Genomic DNA, 23,229 nt, shown 5'->3' with positions numbered 1-23,229 from the left:
CTCTCCCTTATTTGTTGGCTAGAACAACTAAATACCTGGTAAGAAAGTGCTATTCCGAAGTTCACCAGGGATTGTGGAAGCCTACTTCTCCACAGAAAGACCTGACCCAAACTTGTGTTGTAGGTGACAATTGGGTATGTTCTTAAGCTTGAGCTGAGAATACACAAGAGTATATTCATGGATGTAACTCGACTTCCCTGTTGCTCATTTTGAAATAGTAAGGTACTAACTACCTGTGAACATTAGAGGTCTCTTGCACTTTTTAAATAGTAAGGTACTAACTACCTGTGAACATTAAAGGTCTCTTGAGATTATAAATTTTAATTTTAACTCCCTGGCTGAAATCCAAAATGTGTAATTACTTTGTGTCAACATATGCTCCCTTTGCAGTTTCATTTATTTAAAGAATAATGTGCAAAATAAATGTATGTACACAGGAGACTGAGTTAAGGTTATATATCCAGCTATAAATGGCATTTCTGACTGGGAAATGATTAACGCTCCATTGTTTAGTTCATTTTTAAAGGAGTGTACATTTTAATAATGATGAAGAAGGGAGTCTATAAAAAGGTTTGATGTGGAATGAAAGGAGGAAGAAAAAATAGTAAGGCAGAGTTTATTAAATTAAAGGGAGAACATCAGATTATTTTCTCTAAGTAAAAAGTAGGAACAGTCTCCTGAGTACTGAGAACAATTTAAAAAATGCACAACAGGTTTCATTAATAAAATTAGAGGAGCATACCAGTTACTCCAGTGAGCGTTGCCCTGTATGAACATATGACAGGTTTGTGGGACCCATGTCTATTTACAGATGAAACCAAGATAAAAAGACTTTGTAAACTGCATCGAATTCTTTGTTCACAGAAACAGACCTTCATACAAAGGTAGGCAGCCAGTATAATTTGTGTGATAAGAAAAAAAGGTGATTAATGAATATGAGCAAAGGACCTGGGCACCATTGGGAAAAAAATGGAAAAGTAGGGGAAGAAGGAAGAAGTCTGAATAGCATGAAGCAACTACAGACTTAACTGTGCTTTAAAAGCACGTTGCTTCGGCAGTGATAGTGGGGAAAATTGTATTCTGTTTCAGGTGAGCTTTTAAGAGTAATTTTTAGCAACTCTGACATGCCTGTAGTGCAAACCTGTACCAAGTTAGAGGGCAGCATGGAAACTCCTTCCAGCTCCTGCTACTTTAGGATGCTCTTTGCCCACTTGTAGTATGACTGACTTACACTCCCTGGACAGAAACTGCAGTTCCCCTTTCACATTACATATACAAGCCAACAGAAACACTAACCTTATTCTCTCTCCCTTCCTCCCCTTATTCCTGCTGTTTATCCATGTACAAGCCAAGAATAACCTGTATTGGAGTGCCCAATATTAGAGTCAAGGAAACTAGTTGATAGCAGCAATTTCATTAGAGCTACTTGATTAGGAGATAGATTGAGAACATAAATCAAAAAAGGGCCAGCAACTGGAGATTTCATCTAAGCAGGTAAAATATAGAGCATTGCAGATAAAAACAATAAAGGTTTGAAACACATTTGCAGGCAAATGTGAAATAATGTGGGGGGTTTTGTACTGCACATTTTAATTAGGATTTGGACCCTTAAATAGAGATAGAGAATGGAGAAGGAGGAGTACAGGAGTATAGGATGCATGTACCTCTTGGAATAGCATGAAAATGACAGCTAGAATGACTGGAATATAAAAAGGAATGAAGAGAAAGCAGAAGGGAAATGGGAAATATTCAATGACAAATTAAATGTATGCCCAAGGGTCAAGAATGCCATCTAGCAATATATGGAGAGGTGAAAGCAGGTCAGTGAGAGAAATGGGATAAACGTGATCCAGGGTACAAGAGAGCCATCTAGCATGTGGCACGAGCAACTCAAGAGACAGAGGACTGAAAATACAAGAAATGGGACCACATTTGGTAAATTCAAGGGAGATAAAAATGCACTTATTGTTTCATTTAGTTTTATCTCAACATAAGGAGCTCCAGTTCCCTCATTCTATTTTTAAACAACAGAAAAGTCCTCTGGATTCTAAAATGTATAATGCAAACAGTTTGGGGAATATTTCTGAAAAATGAGAAAAAAATTGCACGTCAAGGAAATGAAAGCTTCATTGCCACTCTGCCTGTTACGCACCATTTGTAGGTGGGTAACAATCAGATCTTGCTGCAGGATTCAGAAAGAAGGGATACATAATTCTGCTGGAGAGGGTCTGCCCAGCCTCCTGATCCCTGGCTGTGTCTTTCTCATCTACTGAACATGAGTACAGATGTTTATCAGAGGTTGCCTAATATGATCAGAGCCAAATTATTCAGCTGCGTGTTTACCGTGTTATAAATACAACTACAGAATTCCTTATACATTTCCCCTGCATATGTGAATTATGTATTAAAGAATATTACTTAGACTTGGTAGCAAAGCAAATACTATATCCTTTAGCAGCTGTCAGATAAATAAAAAACAGAGATAAGAATATTTGCAGAAGCTCTAACTAAATGTAAATACCTTGAGAGTGCCTTAAATTACCATTCAGACGATGTAGTACCCAAGAATGCAAATTTTTTGTCACTATAAAAGACACCGCAACAAATGTCAAAATGAACAAACCTCTCTAGTAGGAAATGAAAATAAAAAAGAGTTCTCCCTATAAATGTGGAGCAACAGAATAGGTCAGTCTATGAATGTTTTTAGCATTTATTTTTTTTTCTGGCACCTTTAACTGGGTGAGTGATTACATTAATTTATTTTTCTTACCTTTTAGAAAAGACTGGAAGTCTCTGCCCTTATTTTCATTGATTTTGCCTTCCAGAGAAGAAAGCATCTTACTCGCATCATTCATTGCTGCAGCAATGCTGTCAACCTTCTTCTGTAGAAAAGTCAGTTTCCTCTCCTGGCTGCTAATCTTCTCGTTAATTTTTTGTGTAAGTGCTTGATCAGAAAACAAAATGAGGAGAAAAAAAAAAAGTAACATTAAAACATTGTGGAGGGGATAAAAAGAAAGCGTAATTGACTTGAGAGACATTAGCTGGAAGTAGGGTGAAAAGTTTCTGAATTTTTAGTCTTGAGTGAATCATCTTGATTTTTGTCATGTATCATGTATTAGTGACATTCAGTAGCACAGCAGTAACTAATTACTGAAGCATCTGTATCCATTATAAAGTATTTATAATTGTACAAGAGTATTTTGAATGGTTAGCATATTTTAATCAGCATAATGCCATTCTTCCTCCACCTAGCACCCTACAGGGTATTCAATTAGTTCCCATTTAGTCTATCTGCTTTAACACAATCACAAAAGCACTGATTTTTACTTACCATTTATAACATCACTTCATGAATTTGACAGACTTGTGTTTGAAGGAATATATCATCTTTTCAGTGTTGGGGTCAAAATAAAGATTTGTTCAACACGGCAGCAAGTCAGAAAAATAGATAATAGATAAATGACTTTGGAATAATCATTAGTCTGTCATTAAGAAAAGATACCCAATCTGTGAAGTCAAGTTTATTTAAAAACCTGCCCGAATTATTCCTGACATTTGTAGTCTCATTAGATATAAAAAGGCCTAGCTGGATGCTTTTAAGACAGGTAATGGCAGAAAAGGCCTTGGTCTTGCAAATTTAGACTCCATATGAATTCAGCCAGCCATCTGAGTTTCTCAGCTGACAGGAATGAGACTTAGTCTGGGATTTTCAGAAGATGCTGATAAAATTAAATGTTCTAATTCCTGTAAGCAAAGTTACAATATCCCTTCAGTTTCTTCAACAATTCAGACCAAATAGCCTACATGATATACAACCCTACATGATCCAGGCCATATTATGACTTAATAAATGGCTATGCAAGAGATTATTTAGCACTACATACAAATATTTAATAGTGTAAATTTACAGTATTGCTATTGATCTTATTTCACTTTTCATTATGTCATCAGCATCTATTCCCATGGCAGGAAAGAGTTACAATCAGAAATCATGTAGAAGCCTAAAGACTACAGCAAAAAAAAAAAAGCAATTTATATGTAAAGGGGCATATTATTCTGCCTTGATTTTTATTCTTCAAAATTCTACTATGAAAAAATAAATATATTATATCAAACCTGATAGCATTTGGGAAAATTCAAAATATTCAGTGCAGATGAAGTGTGCCAACACCTGTGAGAATGTCCTCCTGTAGAGGCATGTTGGTTGTAAAAGTCATAATTGGTACAGCATAGTAAATATGGTTGGCAATTTTAGGGAGGATATTAGCACCTTCAGTTGCTTATTTTGGCCATGGTGTCTACTTACACAGACACAAAATTGTGTTTATAACTCAACCACATAGTTTAGAGTCCGGCAATTCTCCCCAGTGGCACTGTGGAGACAAGCTTTTGATCAATCTTCTTTGTCTGCATACTCTTCATCATAATACTACTCCTTGACAGACACACAGGTCTGGAAAACTCTGCTCCTGGTTGTGAGAAAGTGATCTGAATTCATTACTGGCTCATGCATAGTCACCCAAACTGATAACTAACCTTCAGGGTGCAATGCTTTCTTCAGTTTGGTTTCTGTCAGTTATTACTGAAGGAGGAAGACAAGCTGCATAGATGAACCCGAAAGTGAGGTTTATAAGTGGCACGGCTGCATAGCGGGAGCTGGAAACAGAATCTGGCTTGTAGACTCCTGGCAGCTGCTGATGGAACCAAAGACCAGGGCAGTCAATCCTGGCCCCAGGTCATATTTGCAGGGTTGGCAGCCAGAACAGGTTATGTCTCTCCTTCTAAACTGACCCCATTTGATTTAAAAAATAACTGTAAAGCAATTAACATGGAACTCTGAGATTCCAATTTCAGAGTTATTTTTCAGAGCAGAATTCCAACTAAGGGAAGTGGCATGTTTTAAGGCTCTATTGATCAAGCTTACCTTATCATATGGGTCCTATTTGCTTTACTGGACAACATCCTCCTCCCTCCAGCACTGGGAAACCCACAATGTCACCAAGGGCCAACAGCCTTCTCCTTTTTAACTCCCATTTGAAAATGCCTTTCTATGTCTCCATGCCAGTTTCAGTTTTTACCTCCCCTGCCTGTGCTTTCTAGTTTCCCTGTTCATCTATCATGATTTAAAGTAAAACACATATATGGACATAAGCACATACATGTGTACTGTCTCCATAAAACCCCGTGGCAGTCTGGCTGCTGACATTCTGTTCTCTCAGCATGTATGAATCTCTCAGCAACAGAACAGTGTATTGACAACTGCAACATACAGACCTGAAAACGTAACTTGCCTTACTATTTGGTTCCCCCTTTTTTTTTTTTTTTTTTCAGATATAGGCCAACTATGTGGGTGACAATAACACCATAATGTGTAACAGCTGATGATTATACAAAAAGACAGTGTAGACATCCGTAATTGAAATATCAACAGATTCAAAAGAAAAGAGAGGTAGTAAGAAAGTTCAAGCCACATGCCTCCTTTACGCTGTCTTTCACATCTTGTCCATCTTTTGGCTCCTCACCATGTAAACTACAAGCTCATTTGACAGCATGTAGTGAATGCTGCCAAATAACACATATAATTTCCTACCACAAATTTACCTGAAAAATGCAGTCTTATTCGCTGCTGGAGAGTGTATCACAAGCAGAGAATAATTTTGCCAAACAACTTCCTTATTCAAGTATGTTTCACGTATTTCTTTTGTTGTTATTTAAACACGATATGCTAATTGTTGGCAGTTCTCTGAGCACACAGACTTTCTAAATAATTCTGCATTGCCAACATGTCTATACCCTCAAAGGCATATACATCTTCAGGTTGTACAGACTAGAATATCGTATAGTCTGTCAACTACTTGAATATCTCTAAATCATGGATACCTTTTCATGTTTTTTTATAGTGAACATTTAATATTTGAATTCCTGGTTAAATGGCATGATCTGATAAACCATGATTATTTCTGCTCCCAGTTTAGTGAGTGTGCAAACACGCCTGGCATGAATAAAATTCCGTTCCCATGAATACTTATGCAAACAACTATGAAATTAATTTTCTGGAACATTTCTTCTGGTAAACTTTAAATCATGCAGATGGTAATGGAAAATAAATATAAAGGGAAGTGATCACACCCAGCAATTCTAGAGACTAAGAGATGGAGAAGTAGCATGCAGCAGTCACCTAAGGTAACTTCTCAATGTAGATCACTATTTGAATAAAAGCATTACTGTTTCTAACTAGCTGTTACAATGCTGAGGTCTGTATACACCCTTGCAAGAAAACACGGACATTTTGTTCCAAAACCTTATGGTCTAGATAGGTTGAAGTAAACATGGTAGTGAGCAAATGAACAGTGTAATAAGAAACAGTCTCAAACATCTGTGGCATAAAGCTGTAAACTGTCTCTGTGTTGCTTAGCTATTTGATCATCCTAGACATAGTAGCTAAAACACAGCTAAGTTGCCCTTCCTCAAGTTTGAAGTGTCATTGCACCAAAGCTGTAAACTGTCTCTGTGTTGCTTAGCTACTTGATCATCCTAGACATAGTAGCTTAAAACACAGCTAAGTTGCCCTTCCTAAAGTTTGAAGTGTCATTGCACCAGTTTTGAATAAAGCATCAATTTTTATAAGAAAATATATGACAATAATCATGCATTCGGATAACACAATTAACATCATTACATTTTCTTTTATAACCAATGCTGTTTGATACAACTGCTAGATTTGGTTTGAGGTTTTTTTGGCTGTGTTGTTTGGGTGTGGGTTTTTTCCTGTTAATTCATCTATTTTACTCAGTAATATAATAGTTTGAATATTTCTATGCAGAATGACTGTCCTGGTTTTAGCTTAGTCACCAGACACTCTATAAATGCTGAGCTACTGGTACCTTTAAATTCACCGTAATTTAAATACCTTAAATTTCTTCTGCTTGTTTTTATCAGAGAAGCATACCACTGAACCATGACTGGTAGAAACTGATGGTTTATTCAGGTCCCTTCAGCAGAGAGGGATTTTTCTCATATTGTTTTTGCAGTGATCTTAGTAAGTCACATGGTCAGTGATTGGACTAGAGGTGATAGTAATTATAACCGCTGACCTGGCCCACTGGGGTCCTGAGGAGCTCCTGCTGTCCTCTCACTGACAGCTCTGCTGCTTTCAGCCTGGTTGCTGTGCATAAGTGATTGTTGTTCTTGAGCTAAGAGAGGGAGAAAAAGGAAAGGATGTGGGTAAAACATGGAACTTGATAATCAGGATTCCCCAACAATTGCTTTTTCTCTCTGTGTTCTATACCAACTGTACCGAAGCCTAATCATCTGCAGTGATTCTTGTTATCTAGTCCATCTATAACACAGTGTGGGACCACATTGATGAAGACAGTGAATGGCTTTATAAATGGCTTCCTGAGATTGTTAGGGGTTGGTGTTAATACTAAGAAGTCAAAACTTATAATGAACACAATTTTAAAATCTTCAGGGCTAAAAATTCTAGAGGAATATTTTAGATCAATATAAAACAGCATTACAAAGACAATATAGAGACTGTCAGCTGCAAAATTAATTAGGTTTTTTTTGTAGGCACCTTTTAATCATGTTTGTTAAAACTGACTTTTTTTTTTGACAGATTACACAAATCTTCAACCATGGAAATTTTCCTACTAAAAGCAATAGAGATATTACATAGTTGCAGCACCCAAAAATATTTCAAAGCATAATCAAATTCCAGCAGATTTGTGACTCAGATGACACATTAAAAACATTCAAAACATTCACATACATTAAAAAACGTCATGAAGCTGATAGGTTTGTAAATATTTTCTCTGGTTATGGCAGCCAAGATTTTCTGTGCTTATTTTAGATCTCAGCCCGAAGATCCCAAAGCAAATTGCAAAAAGCTAGAATAACATTATTATTATTATTACTTAAATATTAGAGTTGGGGAAACTGAGGACCAGAGAAGTAAAACGCCTTCATTCACAAAAAGTAGGGAACAACTGATAGAATAGTTGGGAACTGAACTGAAATTTCCAACTTCCTGACTTCTCTAGCCATTAGGCTTAATGGTGTCGCTTTCATTTCATTAGTGTTTTAAAAAATGAAATACGTACAAAGTAGGTTGTAAATTTGCTCATGTAAATTCATACCAATTTTTATACGCTTGTTCACTTCATGAAGCATTTTAAAGTGGATGTTGTTCCAGCCAGAGCACATCTAAGCAATGCCACTTATGTGGCACTGATGTGATTTCCAGTTTTTAGTGCAGTACAAGCAGAATAACTTGGGTATGGTAACATTAATTTCCAGTTTAAATATTAAAACCTAGTCTGGCCATAATGTGAGTTTCCAAAGAAATAGAATCAAACCCTGAATCAAGAAATTCCCTGCCTCTTGGCAGTATATATGAGGATCAATAGATTACAAGGATGATGTAAGATGTTTAAGATTGTAAATTATTGGGGGAGAAGTAACAATTGGGACAGGGACTCAAAGGAAATTATCATATGGACTGAAAGTTTCAGCAAATTTTTTGAAATCAGCTGATAAGAAATACAAAATTCTCAAATAGTTATCATTTCAATAGCTTCTGTTATCTTTCTGTGGCATGGTTATTGACAGGAGTTAAATACTTGCATTCAGCCCAATTCATTACTCAGGATTTATCAGGTGGTGATGTGATGATATGATCTATGACAAGGGATCTATGACACAGTTACTTGCCTGTGATAAAGACCAGCCAATCAATGTTCTTTTATTCTTTCATTTACCAATCTTTCTGTTCCTCTAAATGTATTCACTGCTGCTACTGTTAGTGCTGCAGATACCAGATTTTTTTTATACTATCCATCTTATCTTTCATTCTTCCTATTAAATCAACTGTCCCACTCACAGCTTCACATTGTGGAATACCAAAATCCTTACAGTTTTATTCAGTTTTAGAGTTTCAAAGTCCCACAGCTGAGATACCCCATCCTAGATGCTGAACAGCAGCAGATGTGATGGGAGCACCACACTGAAACTCTAATACATATACTCCTTAGGTCAGAAATAGCCTTCAATGACTCGCATTTGCTCAGTTTAAGCCAAAAAGATAAAATATAAAACAAAAATTAGACTTCTAGACCCACCTTATCGGTGCCACTTATAATAAGAAAGCAACAACAACAACAAAAAAAAGCAGCATTTCAAAATGCTGAGCAACGAAGACCACTTCCAGTTCCTCAAGGAGCTTCAGGGTCCTCAGAACTTCTGAGTATCAGGTAACGCACACAGGAATCCAACACTGAATATATTGGCCTAGATGTATAATTTATTGTGCCATGTATTTTTAAACACAGCGTGCAAAATGATTTCAGGGAATATTAAAAATATGGAAATTGGATCTTTTTCTCCATATATATTTTTTATGAAGCGGGAGTAGCTGAAGGGGAATCCCTGTGGGGAGTTTGGTAGTTTCCTCTCATTCCCCGTGTTTCAAGGTGAATTGCTACCTTTTGTGTCTGCAGCTCACCCCACGCAGAGGATAGCGCTCGATCTTGTGCAGAACATTTTACAGCCATCTGCTGGAGAAATGACATCGCTGCCATGCAAGAGAATTCAGCACTAACAATGGCTATGGTATTGTCAGCAACTCTGAGAGCCAGCTGTTTGCTCTAAAGCACAGCCAGGGCAAATGGAAATGAAATCATATACATGTCACCTCAGCCCCACACCACAGCAAAGCTGAATTCAAACACAGCGTGATCTACATTTGAAGATGCATCTTCAAGTTCTTGAAATAATTTGTGACACGTAATATAGCGTCCAGAGACCACATGTGCGTGAGCAAACTGGGATTTCTTTCCCTCAGACATTTCTATAAGCACATTATTTTCTCCAGCTTAAGGATGAAAAGTCAAAATAAAGCTGTGTTTAGCAAAAATGATGTTGTGAACTTTGCAACTCGGAACGTACAAGCCCTTTCATTTTAGCAGTTCTGCACCCAGGTAGGCGTTTTGTATTCCCAAATCAAAATAATGATGTTTTATTTGTTGAATTGTCCTTATTGCATCGTTTCATGAGGCTTGTAAGGTACAATTTCTACATTTTTCCCTTCTTAAGTTTCTTGTAAATTTGCATTGTCCATGGTGGACTAGGATGTATATCTTATCCAATTTGGTCATATGTTGCCACATAGAAAGTTAGAAGTAGTGATCTGAACACGTCTCTTCCCAAAAGCTCTTCTGTCTCACTTACTACTACGTTACCTTGGGAAGCATCTGTAAACAGGCAATTACAATAAGGCTACCAAATATGGTTTACAGATGTCTAGTAATAACTATCAGACGGTGACAAGTGTTTCCTCCTGCCTAGACCATCAGACTGAAATAGTTATGTATGATTTCGCTTGGCTTGAGAGAGAAGCTAAACCAGAAGGCGCTTTGAATTAGCATTTGCTGCAAGCAGCCCACATCACACTAACGGTGCCTTCCCGGGATCTAAAACATATTGCCAGAACACCCCAATTCCTTTGGCAGAGAAACCCTTCGATAACAGTTCTGCTGTCGAGCAGATCAAGAGCAGAGAGGCCAAGCAGAGGGCTCAGCCACTCTGGAGAGCACCAGTCATTTTCTCTTCCCCCCGCCGCCCCCGCCGCTGCTGTAGAAGCCGAAGAGCCTGAAGACAAGGCCGTTGGGCTCCCAACTGCTCGAGTTCATTAGCTGACGACAGCCCTTCAAGGGAATTGAATAATACAGGCAGGGCTCGTGCTGGTGGTCTGCTCCTCATGGGAGGCAGGATTCCAGAAGCGGGGAAGAAGAGCCTTTCTGACACAACACCTTTCATCCCAATCTCTTTAAGCGCTTCTACAAGCATTAATTAATTAAATATCCCAGAGCCCCTGTGAGATAAGTGTCATCTCAATTTTCTAGATGGGTAAACTTGGGTATGCAGATTATAAGTGGCTTCCCCAAGTTATTCAGCAAGACAGAAGAGGTTTGAAAATAGAACCCAGGAGATGTAATTTCAAACTGGCTCCTGTAACACTCGACAACATTTTCCTTTATTCTTATTTTTACACAGATGCCACTACAAATTGAGTTATACAGCTTGTTTTCCTGGTTAATGCTTCCCTGTTTTTTTGATGCCTGCCATTTCAATTTTATCAACATTTTTTAATCAACACTGACTTCCCTCTTCCCTCCCAATCAACATTGGCATTTTTTAATCTACTTTTGCTAATGTGTGCATTTTTAAAAAGCAAACCTTTAAAACATCTGATCCATGCTCACTGGACAGCCTTGCTGACCGACTGTGTCCTGTGTTAATATCTGACTCCACGCTCAGCTGCACAGAAGAGAATTCTGTGCTTGCTGAGATTCTGGCTCTTCAGCATTGAAATTTTCCTCCTGGATGTCAATAACAGTGATTTCTCTTCATTCCTCTACATTAATTTTTAATCACAGCCCCTACTTTACCACTGCTGATTGAATTCCCTACCACATCTAATGGCCTTTCTTGTAATATTCATTCATTTAAAATATGTATGCTGATGCCATATCTTATTTTTCAAGGGCTGCTTGTTTAAGGCCAGCAGCAAAGAAATAGCTATTATACAGATGTTAAACTACAGTACGTTGCCATATGTTTGATCACCAGGGCAGAGGTAAAACACTCTATTCTGTCAAAAAAGGGCACAATTATACAGGGATCACGTGTAATACCTTGGAAAATTCAGTCACTGTCAAAACGAACAACAAAAGTCCTACTCAATTCAGAGGGAAATAAAGTTGATGCATTATTTTATCATGTCTAAAATATATTCTTAGAGTCTGAAACTGAAAGCCAAAAGAGTCACAGTACTGTAGATTAATTTTACAGCAAGTATTCAATAGAGAACCTGGATTTAATATTCCAATCACTGCAATACCCAATAACTAAAAGGTCAAAAGTAGAGATACACAGAATGCAAATTCAATATTTCAGGAAAATGGAATAAGGCTGAAGATTTTATGAGTTTTATTTAGAGTGAAAGAGAGGAGAGGACACTCTGCTTAGCTACTTTGGAAATTCACGTTCAGGGAAGAGTCAACATCCCAAAGTATTTTAGTTTACTGTGCATTTTTCCTAGTTTTAAATTAACAGGAAGGACTGAATTGATTTTCAGCAGAGTCATTTGCTTGCAAATCAGATTGCATCGTTTTCTTCTGTTAAAGTGAATTGTTTCAAATCTTTACAACTCTACGCACCTTTGGGTTGGCAATTTTGCCCACTGTACCCAGGACAGCACTTCCACTCCAGTGATGTGACTATTTTATGTTTGGTTCTGTAGGCTTGGTGTGTTGTTGTCTGGGACCTGCAAAACAAGAATGTTTGAAACCTATTTCAGATGAGCAAACAGGAGTTGTAGGATACCTGTATAACACATTATGTTATCTTACATATCAAGTGTGTCCTTTCATTAACTGCTTGAAGCTGAAGATGAAGCCTCAGTAGGGTTTTCTGTTTCAATAGCAATCACAGTTCTAGTTCTAATATTTTAGCCTTCAGATCCTCTGCACAGACTTCAAGGGAACTTGACTGTTGTCTATTTAGTGCTGTCAGACTTCTTCCCTGAATATCTTATTTGGGAGTCAAATCCTGCTAATATCTACTAAACTGGACTGCATAAGCCAAAAATACAATTGTGAAATACCATTTTCTTTGAAACCAGTGAAAAAAAAAAGCATTCACAATGAATTCATGCCACGCCAGTTCACATTTAGTGCTGGCTGGAAGCTTTCCATTCTGATTATTTTAAACAAGATTATACAAATGTTAATCCAATAAAGCGTGATAATTTCCACTCTGGAAGTGAATGTAAGGAGAGTATGGCTTTGTAATTGTGATGCCTCAGTTACTACTGTTACAGTATGTAACTGCAGAGGCAGCAGCAATTTTGTTTCTGTGTTCCAACACGTTCTGTGTGTCCTGGCTACGCCATCACTTCTTTTAGCTTTCGTAATTTCACAGAGCAATCAGTGTAAAATGGACATGCTGCAGTAGGGCATACAAAAGAAATTTACTACAGCAAGTCTACTTGCTTTTTAATATGTTAAACACAAAGTTTGAATAAAAAGAATATCAGACAGTTCTGCTAGTTGCTCAACACTGCCATGAAGAACACCTCAAATCTCAGAAAATACAATGATAAAACAGTCACAGAACTCTTTTGGACACACAATCCCTGTCTAAATCATTTCAGAAAGCAGGAAAAATTTGAAGACTGTCAGACCAAAAAAGTATCCTTTCAATGAATTAAAAAATGCCATCTTGCTTTACACCTTAGTTAATCTTGTCACCCCTTCATAAGTGTTGTAATATTATATATATTAAAATTCATAGTGGCTGGCAGGAGCTTTGCATGTGTCCCCAGCCAGCTTTGTCTCTGAGAAATGGCTTTTTCAGCAGCAAGAACTCAATAAAGATTAAGGTGAACTGAAATCAAGAGAGTTTTTGGTTCTTCTGCTGTATGGATGGTATTATTTTATGATAAAACTACCGTATTCTGCATTAGCATAATCCATTCCTGAAAGCACTTATAAAAATGAAGTGTCCATGAAAGGAGTTCATCAGGAATAGCTATTTCAAAAATAACTCTCCACGTAGACACGCCCCAGAACAGTATATAGTAGAGACTTATTTACAGGGGCAGCACAAGGAGCTCATTTTCCTACAAAATCAAGATCAGAGTTATTGTGAATCTTCTAGGTGGAATGTGAAAAAAAAAAAACAAACCAAAAAACAAAAACAAACCAACCATAAAACTGGCAACATTTTAACCACAGGGTCCATTCCACCAGTTTGCAATGCGATTGACTATATTTAGAGTCACCAAATCCTAAGGATACTCTATTCCCAGTTTCACCTCAAAGCTTTAAGCATGTTCTGCCATACCACCTAGAGGACAATACCCAAAACAGTGAAACTGACTTGTAAAGGGCTCTTCAAATTTTTCAAGGGAAAAGAAAGTAACAATTTCTAGTTTGTTGGTGCCATTTCAGTTTGCCATTTTCCTGGCCCATGCATTAAAACCCAATTTCATTTACCATTGAAATCTAATGTTTGGAGAATACAATGAAGCACCCAAAGCACAAAGAACAACATAAATATGTTTAACAGAGTCATTATTTACAAGTTTTATCCAGGCCAACTGCTTTCCTAGGTCTGCTACCTGACCAAAGCTATGCCAGAAATAAGCACCCAGCAGAGAGGTAACAACAAAAAAATGCTTCTCAGAGGAAGCCTCTAGCTCCAACAAAGCACAAACTTGGAAAACTGGTCAGAAAGGATTTTATTTTCCACATATGCTTTAAAGCTTTGTACATGTGCACATTTACTCGCAGTATTCCAGAAGAGGGGAGCAGGCAGTGGGCTAACTTGAAGACTTTGAACAGATCAGAGGGTGCCAAAGTGAAGGCATGCCAAGCCTGTATTGTGGAGTTCAAGGATGCTTCCCAGTCATGAGACACTTGATCTAGGGATCTGTGAAGACGAGACCTGAAAACATGCTAATCTGCCTCCTCTTGTTTTCATTTTCATTTCTGAAGTCATGGTTGTATTAATTATGCAGCAAGGACTTGCAAGTACTCTTTCTTCCAAGCTCTACAAACCTCTGAGCACAGGATCCAATATGCCAAGTGCAAGGCTTTGCTCTGCCCGATGAGAAGGTTTCCAGGTTGTCCACTACCACTGTAGGTAAAAGTCTGGTATGGACATAAGCACACCAGTTCCTGTAAGAGACAGAAAGTAAATACAATTAAAAGAACAAATAATGTTTTCCACAATATGAACAGAATACAACAGACTATTTCAGTTGTAAGGGACCTACAGTGATCATCCAGTCCAACGCCTTGACCAATTCAGGGCTGAACAGGTTAAAGCATGTTATTAAGGGCATTGTCCAAACGCCTCTTAAACACTGACAGGCTTGGGGCATCTACCACCTCTCAAGGAAGCCTGTTCCAGTGTTTGAACACCCCCTTGGTAAAGAAATGTTTCCTAATGTCCAGTCTAAACCTCCCCTGGCACAGCTTTGAACCTTCCCATGTCTCCTGTCACCGGATACCAGGGAGAAGAGATCAACACCTCCCGCTTCATATCTCCTCCTCAGGAAGTTGCAGAGAGCAGCCTCCTTTCCTGTAGAGAGGAGCTTCTTCCCCTCAGCCTTCTTTTCTCCAAACTAGACAAACCCAAAGTCCTTAGTCACTTGTTTTAGGACACCCTTTCCAGCCTTTTCACCAACTTATTAACCTCCTCTGGATGCACTTAAGGACCTCAACATCCTTCTTAAATTGTGGGGGCCAGAACAGCACACTCAAGGAGAGGCTGCACTGAATACAGTGGGATAATCACTTCCTTTGACCCGCTGGTGATGCTGTGTTTGATGCTCTCCAGGATGCAGTTTGCCCTCTTGGCTGCCAGGGCACACTGCTGACTCATATTGATCCTGCTCTTGACCAGCACCCCCAGATCCCTTTCTGCAGGGCTGCTCTCCAGTCACTCCTCTCCCAATTTATACTTGTGCACAGTGTTACCCATCTTAGGTGCAAAATCTGGCATTTCATCTTGTTAGATTTCATCCTGTTAATGATAGCCCAGTTCTCCAATCTACCTAGATCCCTCTGCAGGGCCTGTTGCTCCTCAAGAGAGTCAACAGCACCTCCAAGTTTGGTATCATCAGCAAACTTGCTAATGGTGCATTCAAATCCTGTGTCCAGACTGTTGATAAATATATTGGACATGACTGTCCCTAGAATTGAACCCTGAGGAACACTGCTGGTGGCCAGTTGCCAACCAGCTCCATTCACTACAACCCTTTGAGTTCTGCCCTTCAGCCCGTTCTTCACTCAGTACACTGTGAACCCTAGAATTGAACCCTGAGGAACACTGCTGGTGGCCAGTTGCCAACCAGCTCCATTCACTACAACCCTTTGAGTTCTGCCCTTCAGCCCGTTCTTCACTCAGTACACTGTGAACCCGCTCATCCCACAGTTGGACAACTTGTCCAGAAGGATGCTGTGAGGGACAGTATCAAAAGCCTTACTAAAATCCAGAAAAAACTACATCCACCACCTTCCCTTCATCCACTAGGTGGGTAACCTTATCATAGAAGGATATCAAATTAAACAGGACTTCCCTTTTGTGAACCCATGTTGGCTGTACCTGATGATTGCATTACTTTTTAAACACCTTTCAACAGTGCTCAGTATAACCTTCTCTGTAATTTTTTCCAGGAACTATGATTAGACTAACAGATCTGTAGTTCCCTGGGTCTTCCCTCATGCCCTTTTTGTAGATTGGAATAACATTGATGACATATTGGAATGCGATGATATCTGATACTTAAAGGGGAAAATTAAACCCATAATTTAGAATAGGACTAAGTTATGAAAATCAAGTTTGGTTTCTCTCAGACTGCCAGGGCAGTCTTAAGCAATTGCTTAGTCTTTGTACTTCAGCTACCCATTAACAACAAAGAAAGCAGACAATAATTTCTCCATCTCTACATACATTTATATTGCAAATCTAAGTTTTTCTTTGTAAATGTTCATGGAGCCCTGAGTACAAAGAAGCTCCTCCAGACTGCAGTAATGACAGGTCTTAAAATACACCTACATTTCAGATTATAGAAACTGTTTATCCAGAATTCAAAGGATTGTTTAGTAAAGTTTTTAACCACCCATAACTTTGCCTTTACGGATAGACATTTCTACTCTTCCTCCCCTTCCCCAGCATTGTTGTGGGTACATGTAGACTGTATTTTGCAGTGCACTTTGAGGTCAAAGCCACACACAGCAATAATGTGGCACAGCTCCATGCTTGCCTGTGCCATTGGGCACCCACCCAGAGATGGAAGTCACATACAAAAGGATCAAACTCTTGATGGCTGCAGCGCAGGATGTAGAAGCCGGTAAATGCAAGGCCAGGTTTCGTTTTATTAAAAAGGATTCTAAGGAGATTGCAAGAACCTGCAAACTGTTAAACTGGATTTTGAAACCAGGTGACTTGGTAGAAGCTACAGCAGAGAACACAATTAAGTAGAAATTATAAACTGATTAAAGGTTTGGGACAGATTTGTAGAGGGAAATCATGCCTCAGAAATCTATTGGCATTCTCTGAATCAGAAGCAGGTAGGTAAAGGGGTGATTTTTAGAGGCTTTTGGCAAGGTCACTCACCAAAAGCTATTGGGGTGGGGGGGGGGGGGGGGGGCATCAAAAAATGTAGCACCGCACCAGCAAGAGGGTGTGGGGGGGGGGGGGGGGGGGGAGAGGCAATCAAAAAATCTGTCACATAGTGAGAGGATAGATCCTGTTATAGATTAATAAGGCATTAAATCAGAGAGGTAAAAAACTAGTTAGCTTTCTCAAGAAACAGTTTATCAGAAGAATCCCACATGGATCTGTAACAGATGCATTCGTTGTTGAGGGGGAAAGCAGGTGAATAGGGAGATGACGCTGATACAAAGCTAAACTAAATCATTTTGTGTAGTAAACCTAAAGCTGATCTCGAAGAATGGCAGAAATCTCATGATACTGAATCTCCAACTAATTAAGCATCAGAAAAGGGTCTTGTGATGCTGAGTCAGGCACAAATAAAGACAGCCTTATACAGAGAGCATGACTACTTAAATTAACCATCATCAAGAAAAAAGATCTTGGAGACCTTGTGATTAGCTCTTTGAATACACTAATTTAGTATTTTGCATAAACTAAACTAGTGAATCAAATATATGAAATTACTAGGGAAAGACTGAAGAACAAACAGAAATCACCACTGTTTTCAGTACATCAACTCTCTGTTGCTGTATATGAGTCTATGGTTAGCTCACAGTTTGCATACAGAACTCAGTTTTGTTCCTACATCCTAAAGAGACGTGAAAAGAAAGATACAAACAGAAGATGAAGAACAGGTGGGATGGGAAGACATGATGTTCATTATTCAGTTGGTCTTGTTATGACAAAGAGGCATCAAAACAAAACAGGTTTAACTTAAAGAAAAAAATGGGGTGGGGGTGTCTCCACAAACATAGACTGTGCCAGATGTGGAGTTTTAGAAGCCAAATAGGATTTTAAAAAGCAGTTAAATGATTTCATGAAAGAACATGCCATTAGGGTGTTGTCAGTTTGTTGGGTATTTTAAACATGACATTGTAGCTGTAATCTTTACCTCAGGTACCCCCAGCTGCAGATTGCCAGGCATCCTTAAGAAAGTATTATTGCATTTCTGCTGATGGAACAAATGTCTGTTTGGTCTAGTAGTGATTTTTTTTCTTTTCCCCTAACTTAGTGCATCCTTTCTTAGGATCATAAATTATTCCTTTGTTCATGCTGAAAAGATTTCATTTTTGACTTGGAAAGTTAGTGACAAGACATTGTTTCAGTTGTAGGGCTGGTGAACTTCCAAGTACTTCCATACCAGTATTAGCATATGAGAATTTAGAGTTCATCTTCCTGGGTCATGTTTTGCTGTTAACCTTTGCTTCCACTTGTAGTTCTGTTAGTGTTTCAAAATCCAGTAAGGAAATATTTATTTACATTACCCAGCTGGCCCTGAAATCAGTATCTTGCTATGGGCTCCTTACAGTGGAAATCAAAACACAACTAAGACCAGATTAGTTCCATTTACTTAACTGGCATTAGTAGAGATTTATACCGCTTCAAACAAGAACAATGGCACAAAACATAAAATAGTGTCAGAGTCTATTCTTAAGTGATTGCTTTTGTTTTCCAAGATCCTACCAATGCACTCGCATCAAGTTCAGTAGTGCTTGACTGGGAAAATAACTCCTGAGGAAGCAGCAGGGTAAGCTAGGAAGTAAGATGCTAAGGCCAACAGACTGAGCCTCTCAGTATTTCTGCCAGTATCTGCTGCCTCCTCACACAACACATATTGTTTAATTGATGAATAATGTGTTTCATATAAAACGAGGTTTTATTGAGTCTCTTTGATCTGATTTCGCTCGCTCACTCCCCACTTCCTCAAGAGTTTTCATTAGGATAATATTTCTTTTTAATTGGCTATGAAAAGGCTGCGCTTTTGTTTGATGCTTCCTTTATGTTCTGTCTCCTCTAGCTATAGCCTTTTTGTCTGTGTGTATAAATTAGAGACTCCATGAATAAATATTTGCCAGAAATTAAATGCAGCTCTGAACCATAAGCGTAAAGATTAGGTACTCTTCTCCCTACCTCTGTGGAAGCCAGGAGCAACTATATGCAAGTTTGAGACACATAGAATCGGCAGAATCAAAAGGAGAGTTAAGTCTTTTGAGTTTTACAGAGGGATCATGAAGTTACTTACACCACCTCTCTGGTTGGGGCATATGGGTCCTTTACAGTCTACTGTAGGCTGAGAACACGGAGACTAGCAGCAGTGCCTATATAATAATGGTATCTGTGGTTAAACGTTGCCAGCAGTTAGCCAGAGAGAGCGCTTGTAGCTCCATCCCTTCCAGCACATCCCTGCAGGAGCAAGGGAAGAGAGGCACCCCCTCTTGCCATGTGTTGAGTAGGAGCAGGACATGGCAGGGGACAGCTCTTCCTTGGGGGTTCCTTGTTGAGCACCAGGGAGGAGCAAGAGCAGGACTTTTCCCAAGCAGGAGGTGAGCCAGGAGGGAAGGAGGATGACTACAGGAGGTAGGTGCTGACCTCACCAGCAGCATGCCAGTACTGCAGCACCGGAGACTGGCAAGCAGCAGTAGGGTGCCAGCAGCCCAGTAAGCATCAGGCAGTGGCTAGGTAACAAGTGAGGTCCAAGAGGACTGCTAGACAAGCACCTTTATGAGGAGAACAGGCTCAAACCCAGGATTAAATGGAGCCCCGACCCATGAGTGTGTGTGGAGATTTCAGGTGAGGTTGCTCAATACCCTGCTGCTGAGCCTCTATCTCACTACAGGCATGAGGTCTCTTCCATTTCACGGCTGCAGTGAGGGTTCTGCATATTCATATCCAAGATTAAAAAAATGTATTTTGCTCTGAAGTGCAACACAGAGATTAAAAAAAAAAATCTCTCTCAGCATATGAATGGGACACTCCACATGGCTTAACAGATGCAGAAAGCGATACCGGGCCAGACTGACAGTGGTCTATTCAGGAGGAGTTCTGATTAAGCATGGTGGTTTGCTTATGATTTACTTACGATTTAAACTTGGCATAGAGAATGTAAACATCTAAATTCCTGAATAACTCTCAGTAATTAACTGATGGCATATAAAATCTGATCAGAAGACATCTGAAGTGATAAAATCACCTCAAACAGTTATGTAGTACCACACCTCTTTTGCTGTTGCATGTTAGCTGTCTGGAAAGTGAGGAAGGAAGAGCTAACACCTCGGGCAGCTGGGCACTAAGCGTAGCACCTCTGCAAATCCAGAAGCCAAATACAGCAGTCGGTTTTTAAAATCTAGGCTACAATGAGCCAACAGTGAAGTTAGGCCCTGAGCTGGTGGCTCCGTAGCCTGTGCTCTACCCTCACATGCAGACCCGGCAGCTCACCAGAGGAAGGGATTAAGCTGAAGACATTCAGCAGTGTTACCTCTTACAGCAGTGCCAACCTCTTCTGCAGTGCACACAGTTGGGGTATAATTTTTGATAACTGAATTCTACTTTACATCTGAGCAAATGTGATCAATGAAAAGATAAAACAACAAAAACAGGCATAAAAAGCACTTGTAAAACACATGAAAGCCCTTGAATACTGAGAGTTCAGTTAAAAAAAAAACAAAACCTTTTTAAAATTCATAATGTAAATCCACTAATTATCATTATTATTGAGGATGGCTAGCTTCAAGGTAACAGCTACTGGAACTTGCCCATTTGGAGACACCCTCCAAAGGAAAACACGGTACAATTCATCCCAAATGTATCAGTTAGGGACTGTGCTTTGTTTTTAAAGACTGTCTGAACTCAGTCTCTGGTCTCTATCATAAATTTAACTCAACTTCAGCAGATTGTTTCTATTTAAAATATTTAACTCTTTCTTAAGCTACATGAGTGCAATGTCTGAAGCTGTGGTTCTCATATGGCCCAGCAATCTTTGATCAGGCTAAATTGGAGGAAATATTCTCAGCAAAAGAGCCCCTGGTGTGACTTATAATTAGGTTTACGCTACCAATGAAATAAGCTCATTAAGAGATGTTAAGAATGTAAATATAATTTTGAAATCAAATTGTCTGAAAAAATGTAGATTTGGAAATAGAAGATGAAGCGTGGCAGAAGAGCTATGACAGGCTGTGTTAATGCAAAGGCAAAACAGAAGACAACTGATTTCCATAACAGGACTTTAAACCTGAAAATCCTCTTTACCCTCCACGGAGTAATATATTCCAGATCAGCAACACAGGCTTCTAACATGCAGATTTTGTTGAGAGCTGCAGAAGCCTGGCGTTTCTTTTGCATTGAGCCTGATTTCAATCAGGAAAGCTGTATTTAAAAACAAAACAAAATTCTTGTAACACACAACAGAAATCCAACCTGGAAAGAATGGTGCAACTCCCCCACTGGCATAAAGCCCGTGTGACAGATTTCATCCTCCTCTTGCATATGTTGGCCAGGAAAACTCACTGGTAGCAAGGTGTGGGAGACTACCTATGAGTTCCCAGGCCTTTAAAATAGCCTTTTTGCTCATGGTATTTGCAGCAGTATTTCCAGCTCAAATTAAAACACGGCTACCCCAACTCTACATCAAGTGCTGTTTAACCCTATCTGAGAATTAGGGCATAGTATGAAGAGCAGCATTTGTTTCTTTTGCAACCAATAAGCACATCTACACCACAGCCTGGGCAGGTCTGAGTCCTCTGGGTTTTATGGTCATTGCAAATTCAAAGTCCTGAGTTGCTAATGGGCCATAGAGCCTGCCAGATCCGTGGCCCATTTAGGCTGGAGCAAAGCACCTTGACTGGCAGGGCATTAGTGACACACAGTGCCTTTAACTCTTTTAGCTTTTGGGATCCTACACGTCCCATACAGCTTATTCAGATCTTGTCTTAATACTCTCTTGGAAAAGTTGTCTCCTCTTTTGCTTATTCCAGTCCTGTTTCTTTTTCCACAGAGAAAACTTTGCTGTGAAACGTTTCTTCATTTCCACAGTTGGTAAGAAAATAGAAAGGATGCAGCTTGGAGATAACTGTGAAATAGAAGTAGTTTTGGGGTAATTATAAGTGAGGACTGCCTGCACTGTGTCCATAGCAAGATGCCCAATGTCCAGTCTACATGAATATGTACCAATAATACAGGTGTTTCCCTCAGCTGGGAAAAAAGCTGATTTCTGAAAGTCTAAGGCAGGCTACCGTACTGTTTCCCGGTGTTCAGCTGACTCACCCTCAGTGATTATATTAACCTCATGATATGAAGGTGTGTATGTGCTGTGAATTACTGGGCAACATCTTTCACCTTCAAAGGGATGCTATTCGCAGCACAAAGTAACTTCCCCATCTGCATAATGAAACCACGTGGCCTATGGAAACTTGCCCTGCGATGCACAGCTAGGGGATGAATTGCAGGTAACATCTCAGCATAGCTACTTCTTCCTGTTTGTGCTTTCACAAGCAGTTTCTTAATTTACTGTGCAGATTTCTGAAGCTGGACTTGACTTTATACGATGAAGAATAGCCCGCTTGGTGTGAAGTAGCTGTATAAATGTGTATTCTTACGTATATCCCTGGGTCCTGATTCAGGGGACACATGCCTGACAACACTCAGGAGCCTTTACACTCACCATAGTTTCAGCGGCATGTTACCAGCACTCTTAAAAATCACAGAATGGTTTAGGTTGTCAGAGACCTTAAAGATCTAGTTCCAACCAGCCTGAAGGACACTTCCCACTAGCCCAGGTTGCTCAAAGCCCTGGCAAGCCTGATCTTAAAACACTTCCAGAGATGGATGGTGCAGCCGTAACTTCTCTGGGCAACCTGTTCCGGTACCTCAACCACCCTCCTAGTGAAAAATTTCTTCCTGATATCTAACCTAAATCTACCCTCTTCCAGTTTGAAGCCATTGCCCATCATCCTATCACTACTCCCTTGTAAAAAGTCCCTCTCCAGTGATCTTGTAGGTACTGGAAGACCGCTATAAGGCCTCCCCAAAGACTTCTCCAGGCTGAACAACCCCAACTCTCTCAGCCTGTCTTCACAGGAGAGGTGCTCCAACCCTCTCCATCATCTTCATGGCCCTACTCTGGACAGCAATTAGCACAGCTTACGCTCTGCTTTACCACCTCTTTTG

The 23,229-nt window shown here is 39.5% G+C and overlaps 1 protein-coding gene across 1 annotated transcript in view; it reads right to left on the bottom strand.

The window, feature by feature from the left end:
* Positions 1–23,229, bottom strand: part of MMRN1 (multimerin 1) — a 48,326-nt gene that overhangs the window by 15,223 nt on the left and 9,874 nt on the right. The window contains exons 2-5 of the mRNA XM_014945388.1: positions 14,622–14,741; positions 12,219–12,325; positions 7,095–7,193; positions 2,771–2,944 (exon numbers count right to left, since the gene is read on the bottom strand). Coding sequence (XP_014800874.1) covers positions 2,771–2,944; positions 7,095–7,193; positions 12,219–12,325; positions 14,622–14,741 — 500 coding nt within the window. The remainder of the gene's footprint in view (positions 1–2,770; positions 2,945–7,094; positions 7,194–12,218; positions 12,326–14,621; positions 14,742–23,229) is intronic.

The sequence above is a fragment of the Calidris pugnax genome, unplaced genomic scaffold (assembly GCF_001431845.1).
Source record: "Calidris pugnax isolate Ruff unplaced genomic scaffold, ASM143184v1 scaffold15, whole genome shotgun sequence".
Classification (NCBI taxonomy): Eukaryota; Metazoa; Chordata; class Aves; order Charadriiformes; family Scolopacidae; genus Calidris; species Calidris pugnax.
Note: the sequence above shows the minus strand (reverse complement) of the source record. Positions and strands in the feature narration are given on the sequence as shown.